Genomic DNA, 20,734 nt, shown 5'->3' on the forward strand with positions numbered 1-20,734 from the left:
ACAGTAATCAATTCCCAGTCAAGAAGTTATGATAAAATGTTCACAGTAGGAAAAAAAAAACTTCTGGCCTCTTTTAACATTTAAATAGCTTATAATTCCAAATCATCATTTCACTTTTCCTTGTTTTCCAATTAAATATGTAAATGGAACTTAGGAATCAAATGTTTTATTTATTTTGAAATACAAACAAAATCCTTAGGTAAAAACAGAATTTTTAAGTGTAAATACACATTAAAAGGCTGTATATAAAGTATGGCTGTTCAAAAAGTTGCAAATAGTAAGAACTAAAATACAGATACCAATTTTTCAAATTTAAAATGAGATCTGCAAGCAACAAATTTCAATCAGAGAAAGCTTACAAAACACCTTACCTGTAAACAGTCTCTGTGAAACCAAGCATTCTTACAACAAGGACTTCGTAATATACTATAAGTAGGAATAGGCTCTATAAATTCCAAGCAAATGGTACATGGTAAGGACTCTCTATAACTATTAGATGTAATTATTTGAACAGGTCGGTGGTTCCAACAAAATGACCTAAAAATATAAATTATTTAAAAATAATTATCTAGTGAATTATAAAGCAGAAGTAGGCAGAAGAAATGCAATTCACATACATAAAAGAAAATTCATCTGTCATAATTCATCTACATTAGACTAGAGCCATGGTACTATAAATTAGCCTTACAATCTGTGATCTAAGAGACCTGGAATTTAAAATTATGAACTTTTTTGGGTATTGAGATTTACCTCATATAGAATTTCAGTAACTAGTATTATGTTAGGAAACCTATGTAATATTGCTAGCAATGGAGTATACATACTATTGTATTCAACAATGTTGAACTTAAACACACTTAAAAATATTTTAATCATAAAACAAATAGAATACAAATAATAACCTATTCCTCACCAACTAAATTAATTTTCTTTTGCAGTTTTTCTAAAATGCAGTTTTACTACATGGTAGCGATCACTAAATAGATCAAGAACATAAAGACTAAAAGAAAAAGACCACTCATGAAACTCAAATGTCAAAATTCATAAAACCTTAACATTTAAAGTTGAATTCTGCAAACAATCCTTTCAGGGGCATTTTAGGGACATAACGTTAATTTTTTGGACATAAACAAATTCATATGCTTTTCAATTTACTCAGTGGAAAATATATCTAACCATGTGAAATAAAAGTAGACTACTAATTCTAGAGAATGACATAAAAACCTAGAATTATGTAAGGTGAAAAATTCCACTAAATATGTAAAAAACTAACAGCACCATGTTATATCCAGGAGTTGAAAGCTGAAGTTAACTATGAATCATTAGGCCTATTCCAGACATAGAAATTATCAAGTCTCTGTAGATAGAAATGCCTAAACAAAAGAGGAAAGGAGACTATATGTATCTGTCCATATATGTATGCATCTATTTATGTATATATGCTATGTGCATATGAGTTTATCTGTATAAATTCAGAGCATCTTTCAAATTCTACAAGGGAATTAATTCTATCACTGGGATATCCATTTTCCTTTAACGTTCATCTTTCATATTCAAGTATTAAATAACTCACGCAAAATTGCCAGTAAACTGGAAAATACATTCTCTCTGAAGGCCACATGGGAAATGATAACTTCGTTTACATCGGGGTGCAACACATCCAATTGAAGCACCAGTTTTCTTGCAAACACAGCATTTCTGGAAGAAAATATGAAAACAGCTGTAACATACAAAGTATGAGTACTAAAAATCAGCAAGGTATAAATCAAATTCTTGCAAGCAGTCTGAAAATTATTTTCATTTAACAGCTATGATGATATGTTGAAAAAATTTTTTAAAAACATTTTCTATCCACAAACAATCTAAAGACAACAAAGATTCACTGCTATAATGATTCCTAATAAAGGAAATATCTCTAATTCAACCTGTGGATAAAACTGAAGTCCTTTTCCCTTCCTGTCAGCTAAAATATTATATAAACATAATATCTATACATGAAATTCTTACTCAAATCTCAATATAAAGATATATTTTAGAGACAGAAAATCATGAATACATTTTTCCTTTTTCCTGATTAAAAAGAAATATGGAACTCCACCCTGATCAAGATGGTGGAATGAAATGCTCGAGGGCCTTGTCCCCCTACAGAAGCTTTGACCAACCAACAATAACTGGCAGAAACATTTTTCTCAAAGCTTCAAAAACAAGTAAAATGTTTACAGTAACAGGGCAAGGACCAAATCAAGTAAAAGGTAACTTTAAAATAAAAAGGTAGGATTTCCTGGTGCCCTAGATGGATACTCCCCTTACTCTCACCAGCTTGGCACAGAGTCAGCCTGTGCTCCCAATACAGGTTCCTGTTCTTGGTTTGAAAGGGAATAGAGTCACTGCTGAGCACATCCTGGGAACTTATATATTTATGCCAGTCTGTCTAATGGCAGCCTGAAGAATTAAGCCAGAATACTCGTTGCAGGCTTGCTGTCCCACATCTTGCCCTGCATATAGGGGCAGTGCACTCTGTGCACAGCAACTGACTCGGATAAGGTTTGCTGGCTGTGGGTTATTAATGTGCACTGCTCAAGACCATGAGGAAAAACTGTCTCCTAGAGAAGACATTTGGATCTGAGTAAATTGGAGAATTCCTAGGGCCACATGTGCATGGCCAGGATAAGAAACATTGTGCAGAAAGAAGCAGGGGGAAACCTATGCTTTTTTTTCCATCAATATTTAAAAACATTTTTTAAAATTTTATTATCTTTTTTTTTTTTAAGGATACATGGATCACACAAAATGTTACATTGAAAAAGCCTTGAGCTATTCCTCAAATTCATATGGGTAAGCTCTGAAGGAGAGAGCCTTCAGTGTGCAAAGGCTGGGAAAGGTGTATTCTTTTTCCTTTCTCTTTTTTTTGGTTGTTATTGTTAGCTCCTGGCATTCAAGAAAATCTCTGTCATACCATTAGCTGGATACAAGTGTAAGGAACAGATGCCTTGGAGTCAAAATTACAGCAATAACAAGTTAAAATATCAAAATGTCCAGGTTTCAACTAAAGATTACTAAACATACCAGAAAAAGGAATCAATGACCCCAGTAAAGGCAAAGATTAGAGACTAGAATCTACCAATGAGAAAGACCAGACATAGAACGTAACAGGAAGAGGCTTAAAAAAAAAAAAAAGTCTTAAATATGTTCAAAGAGCTAAAGGAAAGCATGGACAAAAAACTAAAGTACATTAGAAAATGACATATAAACACAAAGAGAATATCACTAAAGAGAATGAAATGATAAAAAGGAAATAAGCTGAAGACCATAATAACAGAAATAAAAATTCCATAGAGAGACTGGAGTTGGCAGAAGAAAGAACTGGTGAGTTTGAAGATAAGACTACTGAAATTAGTCAGTCTGAGGAGAAGAAAGAATGAAGAAAAGTAAGCAGACCCGGAGAAACTAGTGTACACCATAAGTGTACCAAAATATGTATGTGGGAATCCTGGAAGGAGAAAAATAAAGAAGGGTAAAGGCACAGGATATCCAAAGAAATAATGACTGATAATTTCCCAAATTTAACAAAAGACATAAACATACACATCCAAGATGCTCAACGAACTCCAAACAGGATAAACCCAAATAAACCCACAATGAGACATATTATAATCAGACTGTCTAATGCCAAAGATGAAGACTTCTAAAAGCCAAAAAGAGAAGTGATATGTCATGTGCAAAGGAGATGCAATAAGATTAAGTGCTGATTTCTCATCAGAAACCATGGAGGCAAAAAGACAATGGGGTGACACATCTAAAGTTGTGAAAGCAAAAAACTGCCAATTAAGACTTCTATATCCAGCAAAACTGGCTTTCAAAATGAAGGAGAGATTAAGACATTTCCAGACGAACAAAAGCTAAGGGAGCTCATCACTACTAGACTAGTCCTAGAAGAAACGCTAAAGGGAGTTTTACTAGTTGGAAGGAAAGAACACTAGACAATAGATCAAAGCAGCATGAAGAAATAAGGATCTCCAGGTATAGGTACAATAGGGATAAATATAATAGCCAGTACTATTTTATTTTTGGTGTGTAACTCCACTTTTAATTCCAACAGATTCTACCAGGAGAATACATAAAATGCAATGATAACACAATGGTTTTGGACTCATAGGTATGTTGTTATTTGTGACAAACACTACCTAACAGCAGGGTAAAAGGGGTACAGGAACATAATTTGTGTATGATACTGAAATAAAGCTGGTAATAAACCAAACAAGATTGCTATAGATTTAGGATGTTAAAGTTAAGCCCCAATGTAACCAAAAAGAAAATTTCAGAGAATATGCAAATTCACAGAGACAGAAAATAGAGTATAGGTTAGCAAGGGCAGGGACAAGGGGAATGGGGAGTTATCAATAATTGGGATAGGGTTTCTGTTTGGGGTGATGTGAAAGTTCTAGTAATGAATGGTGTGAAGTTCTGCAAAACTCTGAATGCATTAATTCCACTGAATGGTATGTTTGGGAGTGGCTGAGATGGGAAAGTTTATACTGTATATATTTCCACAATTAAAAAAAGAAGAGTGACTAAAGAGATAATGGCAATTTAAGGTAAGACAGGGTCCTGGACTGGATTAATAAAGAGGAAAAGCTCAAAGGATATTATTGGTACATATGAAAAAACTGGAATATAGACTGTAAGCTTTACCATTGTTAAAATCTCTTGAATTTAATAAATGCACTTAAAGTGAGTACCAACTGAATATCCTTGTTCTTGGGAAAAGTACACAGAAATATTAAGTATTTGATAAGCATTATATATACAAGCTATTCTCAAATGGTCAGAGAACAGAAAGATGGATGCACAGAAAGATACAGAAAAAAAGTGGTAAAATGACTTGGCCAGGTAATATGCTCACCTGTTTGGTCAAGCAAGCAGTGGGCTAATTGTAATGCAAATACATTTCCTAGACTTTAATCATCAATGAGTCAATTGCATCTATGGCTAATTACATTTACAATCAACTGACAAGACTGCCTTCAGCAAAGAGTGATGATTCATTCAATATTTGACCTTAAAAGATGTGATTTCAGCATTCAGGGAGAGAATTCCCACCTCTACTTCAGAAAGCCAACAATTCCTGGAGAATTCATCAAGGACCCTCATTGGAGTCCTGGTTTACACTCTGCTCTATAGAATTTGGACTCATGCGCACCCATGATTAGATGAGATAGTTTTATAAAGTCTTGTACTATTGACAGATATCTCCTATCAGTTATGTTTCCCTAGAGAACCCTAAAACAAGGAGATACGTTGAAATTCTCTATGTGTGGTTTGTAATATTTTTGCAACTGTTCTGTAAGTTTTAAACTATTTCTAAATAAAAAGTTTAAAGAAAAAAAATGAGGACTTGGAGGTACATAAAATCACATAACTAGGAAATATTAACTAAGGAGAACAGGAAAACCATATTTAAAATTTAATTTGTTGAGAAGCAGCTGTGGCTCAATCAGTTGGGCTCCCATCTACCATATGGGAGGCCCTGGGTTTGCATACCAGGGCCTCCTTGTGAAGGCAGGCTCGCCCACCATAATGCAGAGAGCCGCCGGCCTGCAAGCGCAGCAGAGTGCCACCAGGCCCTCAAGCGCCACGGAGTGCCGACTCAGCAAGGTGACACACACAACAGAAAGGGAGACGAGTAAAAACACAGAAGAGTGTGCAGCGAAAGGACACAAAGAGCAGACAACAATCAAGCCATAGGAGGTGGGGAAGAAAAAAATAAATAAATACAGACACACAGAAGACAGCACAGCAAATGGACACAGAGCAGACAGCAAGCAAGCCAGAAGCGGGGGAGGAATAAAAACAAATCTAATTTGTTTTAGGAGAGCAGATGTAGCTCAAATAGTTGAGCACCTGCTTCCCATTGTACAAGGTTATGGGCTCCATCCCTGGTACCTCCTAAAAACAAACCAAACAAGCGAAAAAAAGAACTTTAATGGGGAGTGGATGTAGATCAGTGGTTGAGCACCTGCTTCCCTTGTACAAAAAGCCCTGGGTTCATTCCCCGGTACCTCCTGAAAAAATAAAATCTAATCTGTTTTATAATTTGTTAAAAAAAATTTTTTTTTAAATTTCTGTTGTTTTAAGCTATCCAATTTGTGATCATTTGTTACCAAAGTCCTGGCACAAACTGAAATGTAAGTGATAAATGAATAACAGAAAGTCTAATCAATCGATCATAAATATAATGTAAAGCACTACTTAAAACATCTTGGAAACTTTGAGATGTCCATTATATTAGTCACAGATGAATACTTGGCCACCTGAGGCTCTCACAGTAAAAAGACAAAAAGAATTATAGTTTAAGGCTACAAATGATCTTCAGGATCAAGATATTTTCAAAGGTTCACAAGTCAACTGTTTTATTAAAACAGTTCCATAAAGTGTAAACCATAATGTAAACTACAGACCAGGGTTAGCAGCAATGCTTTAATATTTGTTCATCAGTTGAAGCAAATGTACCAACTGTTTTATTAAAACAGTTCCATAAAGTGTAAACCATAATGTAAACTACAGACCAGGGTTAGCAGCAATGCTTTAATATTTGTTCATCAGTTGAAGCAAATGTACCACACTAATTAAAGATGTTATTAATAGGGGAAAATGTGAGAGAGGACAGGGGTGTGGTATATTGGAATCCCTTATAATTTCATTGTAATGTGGTACATAGTGTAATGAGTAAAATAATTTACTTACCAATTTAGAAGCTCTATTCACTTCCTTCCTGATATCTTCTATTAGAAAACCATAAACTCCTTCTTCTTCTTTACCTCTCTGCCAAATTCCACTTGACATCAACTATGAATATATTCTCAATTAGAAAATAAACTCTAAGAAACTAATGTGGTATAAATAAAATATCTATAATATTCATCGCAATGAAAAAACGGACAAAAAACAATTGAAATTTCAAGCAACTCTTATTTTTCATGGTCTAAGTAAGAGGGTACTTATACTTCATTTGGAAGACAATGTATATTAATAGTTCATACAATCAAATTACTACCTGAAAGTATTCCAGGAAGTAACAGAAAAAGACAGAAAAAGAAATAGAACACATCTATAAGTTTTAGAAAAAAAAGAATAGTTAATACAGAAAGATGCCAATAATACTGCAATAAAATTCTATGGAAATAATTCAGATTATCACTGATATTTCAGGCTAAGGTAAAATGTAGTTGGAAACTCAATAAACATAAATGGTCCACTTCATGTGAATCTGATTTTACCTTAATAGTTTAAATATGTTAAGGGAGCATGAATCAAGAAAAAGCACGGAACTGTGAATCAGAAATCTCGGTTCTGTGATAATTTCTGGAACCCTAGGCAAATAATTTTAACTGAACTTACACATGAAAATAAGAGCATTTAATTGGATTGTCTCTAAGTCTCAGCGCTAGCAATCTATTAAAATTTATACTCCTACTATATTTTCCTGTTCGTAATGAAATAGAATCTTAATGTTGAGCATGGGATCAGTAGTTTTAAAAGTATTACACTCATGGGAAACGGACTTTGGCCCAGTGGTTAGGGCGTCCGTCTACCATATGGGAGGTCCGCGGTTCAAACCCCGGGCCTCCTTGACCCGTGTGGAGCTGGCCCATGTGCAGTGCTGATGCGTGCAAGGAGTGCCGTGCCACACAAGGGTGTCCCCAGCGTGGGGTAGCCCCACGCGCAAGGAGTGCGCCCGTGAGGAAAAGCCGCCCAGCGTGAAAAGAAAGTGCAGCCTGCCCAGGAATGGCGCCGCCCACACTTCCCGTGCCGCTGACGACAACAGAAGCAGACAAAGAAACAAGACACAGCAAATAGACACCAAGAACAGACAACCAGGGGAGGGGGGGAAATTAAATAAATAAATAAATCTTTAAAAAAAAAAAGAAATGTTTAAAAAAAAAAAAAGTATTACACTCATGAAAAAAATAATCCAGAATATAAATTTTTAAAAGATCAACTTTAAAAGATTAAATAATTAAAAAATACTACAACAGAGCAAATTTGTGAAGTAGAGGTTTCATTTTAGTATGATATATCCTAAAGAAACACAAAAGTGATACATACTACTTAAAAATTAGTATGAAAAAATAAACTAATAAAACATTCTTCTAATTCTACTACTGCATAAAAAAATAAACTCTTATAAAAATGAAAAGATTTTCTTTTGTATTGTAAAACATAATAAGAGACCCCAACTTGCACACGTATTTCTAATGTCAACTTCATGTTCCCTTAAGTCATGTTGTAACTGATTTGGTTCCTAGACAAGCCGAAGTCTATGTAACCCAATGAGTCCCTGAGGCACATAACTGTAGTCTTAGAGAACCACCAAGAAATGGTTTCTTATGGAAATATTTACAGAGTTTTAACATGGATGTTATTTATATGCCCACAAATTTGTTGATAATCCTTCCAAGATGTAGAGTCGAATTCCTTCCCCTTGACTGTGACCCCCAGATGAGATTTAATGACTTGCTTCCAACAAAGAAGTGAAAATGACAGTGTATGATTTTGAAGACTAGGTCATAAGGTTCTATTTTGGTGTCACAGTGTATCTCTCTGAGCACTTGCTCTGGGGGAAACTGGCTGCCATACTGTGAGTAGCCCTACACAGAAGCCCATGAGGTAAGGAACTGAGCTCTCTTGCCAGTGAGGTGAAAAACCATACAAGTGATCCATCTTGGAAGTGGATCTTCTAGCCCAGTCAAGTCTTCAGGTGATATCACCCTGGCTGACATGAGTGCAACCTTATGAGAAACTCTTAAAGCAATCCTGGATTCCTGAACCCCAGAAAGTGCAATAAATGTTTATTGTATTAAGTTATAGGATCATTTGTTAAGCACCAATAAACAACTAACAGAGGTCAAGAAATAGTGCCTATACTCATGCTACCTTGGCATGCTATGGTAGTAATGGGGTGCTAGTATCCTTTTTTTTTTTTAAAGACTTATTTTTTATTTATTTCTCTCCCCTTCCCCCAAGTTGTCTGCTGTGTCCATTCACTGTGTGTTCTGTGTGCTCTTGTATTCTTGTCAGCGGCACTGGGAATCTGTGTCTCTTTTAGTTGCGTCATCTTGCTGTGTCAGCTCTCCGTGTGTGGTGCCACTCCTGGGCAGGCTGCACTTTTTTCATGCAGGGTGGCTCTCCTTACAGGGTCTTTGTATGTGGGGCTCCCCTACGCGGGGGACACCCCTGCGTGGCATGGCACTCCTTGCGTGCGTCAGTACTGCGTGTGGGCGAGCTCACCACACAGGTCCTGGGTTTGAACCCTGGATCTCCCATGTGATAGGTGGACACTCTCAGTTGAGTCAAGTGCGCTTCCTTGGTAGCTAGTATCTTGACACACAGGCTCAGTGAGTTGAGAATTTGGTGGAGGAAAATGGGGAAAGGGAACAAATAAGGGGCCAATTCTAAGTCCAAAATCAGTATTTCTGAGTAACTAACCCATTAACTAACCTGTTTCTTTTCCACAAATACTTATTACTTTTATCCCAAACTTTTATTTCCTGGTTCTCTGTGTAACAGTTTTTTCCTTCTACTCCTTTAACTTTCAAAAAGTGTTTTCTGAGATTTAGCACTAGCAACAAATAAACAAAATGATTAAAAAACAAAATAAAATAAAACCCTTCCTTCTAAATCTAACCATTTTTCTCCTTTTCTTCACTTAGTCTCTGAAGGGTTAGACAAAAACAAACAACTAATGATTATAGGTCTTTCTATATACTAAGATATTTCAGAATCTTAGAATTTGATATCTGAAAAATCTCATTTTTATATATAGGTAAAATGAGATCCAAAGAATCTAAGTGATTTATCCAATTCTCAGAATCAATGTCAGGATCTAATTTTTTTCTTAAAAAGAATATCAAAATCTCTAGAAGTTAATTGTAAATTATACTCACCAAACAATAGTAATGTACAGTGAGATTCCATTTCTCATTAGTTTTTCTTTCTCCATATTTATTAGGACAGTCATCATTTTTTCGACAGAAAACACAAACTAACAGTGAAAAAAGGTAAACACATAAAAAAATATTAAGTAATAAGTTTCAAAAAATGTATGGAGCTAGTGCTGCTCTCAAATGATGTTAAATTCTTTCTGAGAGAGAAAATCACATTATATTACTTAAATTATATCACTTAAAATTTTCAATACCTACTTCTAAAACATTAATGTGACTATATTTTTCACCACTCTTTAATGGTGAATTCTAGTGTGTAGCTAAAATGGCAATTTGTGGGTGACCACTGAAAACTGGCAGAGTAGAGAACTCCAAACTTCTATCCCACCATGTAAGCAATGATTAAACTAGCACAACCACTCAGAATTAACTTTTTCAAAACTCTGAAATCTAATCAGAACTTACAACTACCAAGGAAATGCTTAATAAAGAAAAAAGCTGCTAAATTTTGTTAAGAATATGTTGTGATGCTTTAACTTACCTGCCTATTATCCCCCACTCCCCAGCTCAGCAAGAGAAGGCAGCAGCCCATGCTCCTGGTGCAGTTCAGTGGTCCAAGATTGGGCAATAAGGACCTTGTTCTCAAGAGCTGTGATTGTCTGTTTTGATCTGTCTCACAGCTCCCTAAGTGATGGGCTCAGAGCCTTGTCTGTTTTGCCTCCCTCAGAATTTTCTCATGGTTTGGGCAGCATAGGCTGCTGTTTGTCGAAAGAATTTAAAGGCAAATATATCAGCCACAGCCATAATGGGACAAGGGATAACATGAGACAAGCAGCAGATACACTGAAAAGCCTAGAAAGGAAGAGGCTGGGAGGTCATCTCTGGCTGACCTTTAGGATGGGACAAGCAGAAAGATAAAAAGGATAGACAAAGATTTCAGAAGAAAAGAAAACTATAAACCAATATCCTTTACAAATAAATGTAAAAATCCTCAACAAAATCTAAACAAACCTAATCCAGCAACATATTAAAAGAATTATACATCATAACCAAGTGGGATTTATTCCAGGAATGCAAGGTGTTTTAACAAACAAAAATCAATGTAATACATACCATATTAATAGAATGAAGGTGGGAAGCGGACTTGGCCCAGTGGTTAGGGCGTCCATCTACCTACCACATGGGAGGTCTGCGGTTCAAACCCCCAGCCTCCTTGACCCGTGTGGAGCTGGCCCATGCGCAGTGCTGATGCGCGCAAGGAGTGCCCTGCCACGCAGGGGTGTCCCCCGCGTATGGGAGTCCCACGAACAAGGAGTGCGCCCCATAAGGAGAGCCGCCCAGTGCGAAAGGAAATGCAGCCTGCCCAGGAATGGCGCCCGCACACACGGAGAGCTGACACAACAAAGAGAGACAGATTCCTGTGCTGCTGACAAGAGAAGGGGACAAAGAAGACGACGCAGCGAACAGACACAGAGAACAGACAACCGGGGCGGGGGGAAGGGTACAAAATAAACAAACAAATAAAATCTTAAAAAAAAATAATAGAATGAAGGAAAAATGGTCATCTCAATTGATACAGAAAAGGCACTTTTCAAAATCCCAAACCCATTCATGATTAAAATACTCAACAAACAAGGAAAGGAAGGAAACTTTCTCAATATGATAAAGGGCATCTTTGAAAACCCCACACATATTATTACACTCAATGGTAGAAGACTAAACACTTCCTACCTAAGATCAGGGATGTGTGCTCCCTTCACATCTATCCTGGAAATTCTAGCCAGAGCAATTAGGCAAAAAGAAATAAAAGGGGATTCAAATTGGAAATAAAGAAGCAAATATCTATATTCACAGACCACATATACATACAAAACCCCAAAGAATTAAAAAAAAAAAACTAAAATAGCTAATCAAGTACAAGATGAACACACAAATATCAGTTGTATTTCTTATACTAGCAATGAAGAGTCTGAAAATGAAATTAAGAAAGCAATTCAATTTACAATCGTTTCAAAAAGAATAAAATACAAATAAACTTAAGGAGTTACAAGATTTGTACAATGAAGACTACAAAACCTTTTTGAGGGACATTAAAGACCTAAATAAATGGAAAGAGAGCCATATTCCTGGATTACAAGACTTAATATTGATTACTAAGATGGCAATACTCCCAAAGTGATCTAGATTTGATGCAATCTCTATTAAAATCCAATTACCTTTGTTGCAGAAACGGGTTAAGTTGATTCTAAAATTCATATGGAATTGCAAGAGACCTCAAAGGACAAAAGAACAGTGAAGTGGGAGGACTCACAAGTCCAGACATCAAAATTTACTACAGGCAGCGGACTTGGCCCAGTGGTTAGGATGTCCATCTACCACATGGGAGGTCCGTGGTTCAAACCCCAGGCCTCCTTGACCTGTGTGGAGCTGGCCCATGCACAGTGCTAATGCTCGCAAGGAGTGCCGTACCACGCAGGGGTGTCTGCCACGCAGGGGTGTCCGCCGTGTAGGGGAGCCCCATGTGCAAGGAGTGCGCCCCGTAAGGAGAGCCGCCCAGCGCGAAAGAAAGTGCAGCCTGCCCAGGAATGGCGCTGCACACACAGAGAGCTGACACAACAAGATGATCCAACAAAAAGAAACACAGATTCCCATGCCGCTGACAACAACAGAAGCGGACAAAGACGATGCAGCAAATAGACACAGAGAACAGACAACCAGGGTTGGGGGGGAAGGGGAGAGAAATAAATAAATCATAAAAAAAAAAAAAAAACTTACTACAAAGCTACAGTAATTAAAAGTACATATAATAAAAATCATCAATTTGTACATTTCAAATGGATTAATTGTAGACGACATGTATGGAATGTGGATTATACGCCAATAAATTGTTTAAAAATAGAGATAAAATTAAAATGCAGTACTGGCATACAGGCAGACATACAGAATTGAGACAATGGAAGACAATGGAAGAGAATTCAGAGTCTAGAAATAAACCCATACATCTCTTGTCAACTGATTTTTGACAAGTGTATCAAAATCATTTAATGGGGAAAAAAATATTCTAACAAATGTTAGGACAATTAGAAATACATATGCAAAAAAATGTAGCGGACCGTACCTAACAATGTACACAAAAATTAACTCAAAATGGATCCGTAATTTAAACATAACAGCTAAGACTGTATAAAACTCTTAGAAAGCATATAGAGGGTAAATTTCTATGACCTTGGATTTGGAAATGGTTTTTAGACATGATACCAAAAAGCAGAGCAAGAATGAAGACAATCCACAGAATGGGAGAAAATACATGCAAATCATATATCTGATAAGATAAAGATCTAGTATCCAGAATATATAAAGAAATCCTACAACTTAACAACAAAAAGAGTCCCATTCAATAATCGGCAAAGGATCTGAATAGACATTTCTCCAGTGAATACATACAAATAGCCAAAATTATATGAAAAAGATGCTATGAGGGAAATGCAAAACAGAACAAAATGAGTTACCACTTCACACTCACAAGGATGGCTCAAAAGAAAAGAGAACAGAACAAGTGTTGACAAAGATGTACAGATTATGAAACCATTATACATTACCGGTGGGAATGGAAAATATGTGAACAGCTGTGGAAAAGTTTGGAGGTTCCTAAAAAAGTTAAATTGTTCATATGAACAGTATTAACAATAGCTAAGAAGTATGAACAACCCAAATATCCATCAACTGATGAATGGATAAATGAAATGTGAGCTATTCATTCAATTGAGTGTTATTGGGCCATAAAAAGGAATGAGGTTCATGTATATGTTACCACATGGATAAACTCTGTAAATGTTATGCTAAATGAAAGCCAGACACAAAAGGCCACATATTTCATGATTCCATTTATATGAAATATCCAGAATAGGCAAGTCTATAGAAACAGAAAGCCAATTCATGGTTGTCAGTGGCTCAAAAGAGGGGAAATGGGCAGTAACTTCTCAAAGGGTATGGGATTTCCTTTAGGTGTGTTAGAATATTTTGGAAGTAAATAATGTGGATAGTTACACAACATATAAATGGACTAAAAATCAATGAATGGTACACTTTGAAACAGTTAAAATGGTGAATTTTATGTCATGTGTATTTTAATATAATGAAAAAGGGAACCTGTAGAGTAAAGGAGATTTGAGTTAGAAACTTAGCTCCACACTGCAGAGTCTAGACAGGTCACATAGTTCACATATACAATTTATGTCCCATTTTCTCATCTTAAAAATGAGGATAACAGTAACTACTCTGAAACTGAAGATTAAAGTATACACAAATACATATATAAAATCAACAGTGTGAAAGATTGTTAGACTTTAATGAATGTTAGAGATGATAATTTTTGGTGCCTTCTCTTTTTTACTTACATAAAAAAATTCCTAATATGCTAATGAAACAAGTAGAAAATCACTAGCTGAAAAGACTCTGAGGATCTCAAGGCAGGGAGATACATACAAGATGTAAGAAGCTTGAATATCTAAATGCTGTATGGACCAAACACTTCCTATCTGTCCTATCTCCCCCAACTAAGTCTTTGGAATGTAACATCAGCAAGTAACATACTTTTTTGTTAAACTATTAAGATTCCAGGGTTTACCTATTATGGCACTTTGACTAACACATGTAATCAAGAATAGATATTAAGAATTGAAAAGCGGGAAACGGACTTGGTCCAGTGGTTAGGGCGTCTGTCTACCACATGGGAGGTCCGCGGTTCAAACCCCGGGCCTCCTTGACAGGTATGGAGCTGGCCCATGCGCAGTGCTGATGCGTGCAAGGAGTGCCGTGCCACGCAGGGGTGTCCCCCGCGTAGGGGAGCCCCACGCGCAAGGAGTGCGCCCCATAAGGAGAGCCGCCCAGCGTGAAAGAAAGTGCAGCCTGCCCAGGAATGGCGCCGCTCACACTTCCCGTGCCGTGGACGACAACAGAAGCGGACAAAGAAACAAGAAGACGCAGCAAGTGGATACAGAGAACAGACAACCGGCGGAGGGAATTAAATAAATAAATAAATCTTAAAAAAAAAAAATTTAAAAAGCTACTGTATTTATTAACAAGCTGCTTACAAAATAATTTCCAGGACTGAAAAGAAATGCCCCAAGCTGATATTCAATATTGTGAAATATCCTATTGAGGTATTGCCCTCTATCAAGTTAATGAGAACAACTACTAATCAAAAGCCCCTCCTCTAATCCTTTAGAAAGGTTTCAGGTCTCCTTCCTTTCCCACACAAAGAAACTGCTCCCACATTACTCCAGCAACTGGCTGTTTGTTCATATTGGTCATCATACACCAGCAGCTCCTTTTAACTCCTTCATCCCCAGTGCCTATATTTATTAGCCAAAAGAACACATGCAGTTCTCAGGAGGAATGAAGTTATGTGGAATTAGCTGAGAGACTACAGAGAAGAAGGACTACTCAGGACGAACCCTGGATGGGGACCACAGCTATATGCTGTGGTCAGCAGACTTCCATTTCTTCCCCTCTTTTCTTGTCTCCTTTTACCCCGTATGGAAGCCCTAGATAAAAAATGGACTAGATGTGAGTCCAGCATTTTTTATATGTAGATTAGTTTTGTTTTTATTTGTACTTTGTTATGTTTTAATTTTAAAAAATGAAAAAAATTGCTCTGATTTCATTATATTTAATGTTAATATCACCTATTTTAATGGCAAATGATGCTGGGTTCTCTTACAATAATGAAATAAAGTTCCACCTTAAACACATTCATAAAGTTAAAAATTAGTCAAACTTAGGAAGACTAACTTAAAAATTAGTCAAATTAAAGTTTCAGAACATTAGCATAGCTGATAGAAGTCTAGAGGTAGAAGCAGGAAAGTAGAGGGAGGTTTAGGAGCACAAATTTCCTTATCCAACATAATGTGGAGTCAAAACATACTCTCTAAGTAGCAGTCAATATACAGAATTTTAAGTGTGATAACAGAATTTTAGAGGTAATTAGAGAAGATCTAAAAAACAGTAGATGAAGGAAAAGTAGAGTATAAAGTAGTATAAAGAAACCAATTTTAAATTCATCTTCCATGTTATCACGTCAATAGATACTGTTTATAACTAATAAATGAAGAAGAGATCAACTAAAAGCAAAGATCTAAAGCGACTACTTCAATAGTATGATACGGCAGATGAAGCAAAGGTAAAAAGTTGGTGGATCTGGGTATCTGGGCCATAGTTCTCTATATGAGTTTTATAATATTTTGCAAATGTCATATAAGTTTGAAATTACTTCAAAATTAAAAATTAAAAAAGGTCACTACTTGTACTTGAGAATATAGTCATAAGCAGTTAGGGGAAAAGTTTGCCTTTCATGTTAAACTTCTGTGTATTGTTTGAATTGTTCTTACCACTATTTTAACTTTTGTAAGAAAAAGTCATACCAAAAAAAAAAAAAAAGGTGAAAATATTATTTATTAAATAAATAATACTGTTTTATTCAGATACAAACCATATCTGACAAATGCATATACAAAATGCAGATAAAATGCAGCAATAAACAAATTGTCACCTTATAGCAGATTCTGTTGAAATGAATACACAATATTATACTTTAGTAAATGGACGTAAGCATAGATCAGGGAATTCATTCCTATTGTCTGAGTAGCATTCTAAAAAGATGTCATAATAAATGGTAAGAGTAAGATATATTAATATTTAATTTATATTTAAAAATACTTTAAATATACTTACCAAGGTTCTGTGTGTCACCAGATTTACTTTCATTCATTTTACTAGGAAAAATAAGAATATATCAATACAGTCATCTTAATTTTTAAAATCTCAAATTACTCACTTTAATTAAATTTAGTCCATGCATGATTACAATGATTACAAGTAAGTCACAATCATTTCTTAACTTCCTCACCTTTCACATATATAAAATCAGTATTTCTCAACAAGGGTGGTAAAATCTGGGGACATTCTTAAATTTGGAGGAAATGTTTTATAATTGTCAAAATGATTAAGTTGACAACAGTTGGCAGTGAGTGAAAAGGGCCAGGATTATAGGACATCCTGCAATACTTAGAATATGCCTATGCAACAAAGAAGTCTAGACTTTCAAATTTCCAGATGGACATTCAGGTCAGAAGAAAAAAATTATATGAACCTAGTATCTAACCCCATTTTACACATAAACATCAAGTCTTTCCTTCCTAGTTTAGGATAAGAATTTTTCCAGAACTGCAACTCCTATATTAATGAAGGAAATTTGCATTTTTGGTTCAAAACTTTATCAAGAATTGTTCACTGCTTAAGAAAATCACATCTCAATAGCAATCATTCCTATTGTCTGAGTAGCATGCTAAAAAGACATCACAATATTTGAGTATCCTACACAACAATCCTTCATCAGTCTATTTTTGTAGCTGTTGCTTTCACAGGGACTCTATAGAGTTGCCAACATCTAACTGCCTCATGAGTACACTAGTACTCAAATATTTACATACTGAAAGACATATTTTACAAATTATTTTATACTATATATACTTTATAGTTAAGACATTATATTAATTCTTGATGTAGTTTATATTAGCAAGTATTTCAAAATATTACAAAAAGGAGGGATTGTACAAGTACTAATTAGATGATCATATATGATCAGTCCATCTCCTCACTGCCCGTGACTTACACAAATAAAACTACTTAAATTCATCACTGAAATCTGACTTTTTTCCATCTGCTCTCTAGTGCCAAAAGATCACACAGCAGAAGGATAATATTTTAGTAACGTGAAAGTTCACTTTACCAAGAGTATATGAAACAGCCAACGTGAAAAGTTGTTACATCAAATATAATAACATATGTGCAAACTCTTGGCATTTTAGTGTGAAAAGAATTTTTGAAGGAAGCAATGCTTTTAGGTCAATGTAATGCCATTTTATAGTTGCAAAAACCAACGCTCAAAGAAATTAAAGACTTGCCCAAAGTCACAGAACTATAAGAAGGAACAGACTAATAAAGGAGTGACTATAAGGCACACTATGCCATTTCACATGAAAATAATGAAGTAATACAATAAAGAATACAGAATATTAAATATTAAAGGAAGGATAAAAAACACAGAGATAAAGATTACTATAAACTGTCATCCAAGCCTAAGACGCCACAGAATATAAGACACATTATTTTATGAAGACTAACCCAAGTAAACTCATATAATGCTTTCTTACAACTGAGGATTTGTTACTTCATACTGATTGCAAGAACTCTCTTGGAATGAGACATGGATTTTCTCATGTATCACTTTGGTGCTTTCATAATGGGTCATAGTCAAATTCTTTTGAATCACTTTGAGTCCAAGCCTTCAATATGCTCTGTTTTAACTTAAAAAATCCTTCTTTCTGTCATTAAGATTATTTCTTAAAAGAATTGATAAAATAACAAAAGAGCACAGCCTTAAGTAAACTTTACATCATTAAATGTAGATTTAAGTATTCCTTTCCTTTTTATTTCTTTTACTTTATTTTAGGGACACTGATACATACTCTGCAGGAATATGATGACACTTTTGATATTTATACATGTTATACAATGACAATAAACCACCCCACCTGGCCAAAAGTAAGGAAGAAGATCACAGATAGAATTTAATGGGGTGGGAGTGGGGAGGGGGAAGGGAGTAGGCATCTTAAAAGGATGAAACAGGAAGACAAAATGTCTCTTGTACTAGGATTTCTCTATAATTTAACCTCTGATGAATTCAGTATATATCAAGAACTTATTGCAGAAAACTCCATAAATACATAATAAATAGTATTTCACCTAGGATAAACATTTTAATTTTTAAATGATGTTTTGTCAGTATCAAACAAGAGGTTACATTTGAGATCCCTCTAGCTTATAATTTTATTCTTTCCCCTCTGAGGATGAACTACAGCAATCTATTACTTACTTTTAGATTTACTGTAAAATAAATAATGATTGAGGTTCCCAGTGTAGGCAATTTTAATAAACTTATTTTAACATCTCTCAATAGTTTTAGTATAAATATTAATCATCCATTACTTCGTTTTAAGACTATTCTGGTGGGAAGCAGACTTGGCCCAGCGGTTAGGGCATCTGTCTACCACATGGGAGGTCCACGGTTCAAACCCCGGGCCTCCTTGACCCGTGTGGAGCTGGCCCATGTGCAGTGCTGATGCCGCAAGGAGTGCTCTGCCACGCAGGGGTGTCCCCCGCGTATGGGAGCCCCCCACAAGGAGTGCCCTGCCACGCAGGGTGTCCCCCGCGTAGGGGAGCCGCACGCGCACAGAGTGCACCCTGTAAGGAGAGCTGCCCAGCACAAAAGAAAGTTCAGCCTGCCCAGGAATAGCGCTGCAAACAGGAAGAGCTGACACAGCAAGATGACGCAACAAAAAGAAACAGATTTCCGTGCCGCTGACAACAGAAGCGGACAAAGAAAAACAAGCCACAAACAGACACAGAGAACAGACAACTGGGGCGGCAGGGGAGGAGAGAAATAAATACATCTCAAAAAAAAAAAAAAAAAAAAAAAAAGACTATTCTGGTAACTCTTTAACTAGATTGGTAAATTCCCTTAGGGTTAAATCCCCATTATTATTCAGCACAGTGCTAATAAATATTTGCTGAATGTGAATGATATGTATGCTGGAGATATCAATATGATTGGGCAGTCATTCTAGAATAAAGTTTTTTTGTAATGAAAATCACAATTTCTTCTCTTCTTCGCCTTCCTGGTGCCAGGGCCAAAAGCATCTCTTTTGGTGGACAATGTGATGAAGGTCAGTCAAGATCTTTCTAACTCAATGTATAGATAACTTTGTTACTCAAAAAGGGAACCTGAAATTTTCCTGTTCTCAGCTTCAGTACCCTGTACCAAACAAGTGTCTTCTCACCTATACTGATAAATATAAATGAATAAAAATGTGAACAACTTCACATGACAAAAAGAAGAGCAGAGAGTATGTGGAGGGACCCTTAGGAGGAAAGACTCCAATTTGCCACAAGCTGATTTGCACGAAAGATCTCCAACCTATCAATACATGAATGGAAAAGGTTTTCTTTTTTGCATATTAATATCTAATAAAGCTGGAAGCTTAAGCAGTTGGGTGCCTGCCTACCACACAGGATGTCCCGAGTTCGGTTCCCAGTGCATCCTTAAGAAGACAAGCAAGACAGTGAGCTGACACAATGGGCCGGTTTGGCAAGCTGATGCAACAAGGTGATGCAAAGAGGAAACACAATGAGAGATACAACAAGCAGAGAGTGGGTGTGGCTCAAGTGATTGTGCACCACCCTTTCACATGGGAGGTCCCAGGTTCAGTTCCCATGCCTCCTTAAAAAAGAAGATGAGCAGACACAGAGTGTGCAAATAACAAGGTGGGGAAGGGGGACATAAATAAATAAAATAAATCTTTTAAAAAATCTAAAAGAGCACTTTATATAGCTTTTCAAAGTGTATTAATGCAGAGTATTCCACATAGAGCAATGGAACAAAATATAAAGAGTCCATTAAAAATTTCATACTTTTTTAATCATTTGATTTTGAAAAGGTACCAAAAACCAATACAGTAAAGAAAAGCCTTCCCTACAAATGGTGCTAAAAAACTAGATATCCTTATGGGAAAAAAAAGTGAGTTTTGACCCATATATCATACAACAAAAATTAATTTTAAAAGGGACATGGACCTAAATATTAAAATTAAAATCACAAAGGTTTTTAGCCTTCCCTACAAATGGTGCTGGAAAAACTAGATATCTTTATGGGGAAAAAAAGTGAGTTTTGA

At 35.9% G+C, this 20,734-nt stretch overlaps 1 protein-coding gene across 3 annotated transcripts in view; it reads right to left on the reverse strand.

The window, feature by feature from the left end:
• G2E3 (G2/M-phase specific E3 ubiquitin protein ligase) overlaps nucleotides 1-20,734 on the reverse strand; it is a 55,479-nt gene that overhangs the window by 22,986 nt on the left and 11,759 nt on the right. Inside the window, exons 2-6 of one of the 3 annotated variants that reach the window (XM_004478180.5) lie at nucleotides 16,677-16,717; nucleotides 9,945-10,042; nucleotides 6,745-6,846; nucleotides 1,574-1,698; nucleotides 372-537 (exon numbers count right to left, since the gene is read on the reverse strand). In XM_004478180.5, the coding sequence (XP_004478237.1) occupies nucleotides 372-537; nucleotides 1,574-1,698; nucleotides 6,745-6,846; nucleotides 9,945-10,042; nucleotides 16,677-16,713 (528 nt within the window). In that variant the 5' untranslated portion in view covers nucleotides 16,714-16,717. The remainder of the gene's footprint in view (nucleotides 1-371; nucleotides 538-1,573; nucleotides 1,699-6,744; nucleotides 6,847-9,944; nucleotides 10,043-16,676; nucleotides 16,718-20,734) is intronic. The other 2 variants (XM_004478181.5, XM_004478182.5) reach the window with 2 other exon arrangements.

The sequence above is a fragment of the Dasypus novemcinctus genome, chromosome 3 (genome assembly GCF_030445035.2).
Source record: "Dasypus novemcinctus isolate mDasNov1 chromosome 3, mDasNov1.1.hap2, whole genome shotgun sequence".
Lineage (NCBI taxonomy): Eukaryota > Metazoa > Chordata > Mammalia > Cingulata > Dasypodidae > Dasypus > Dasypus novemcinctus.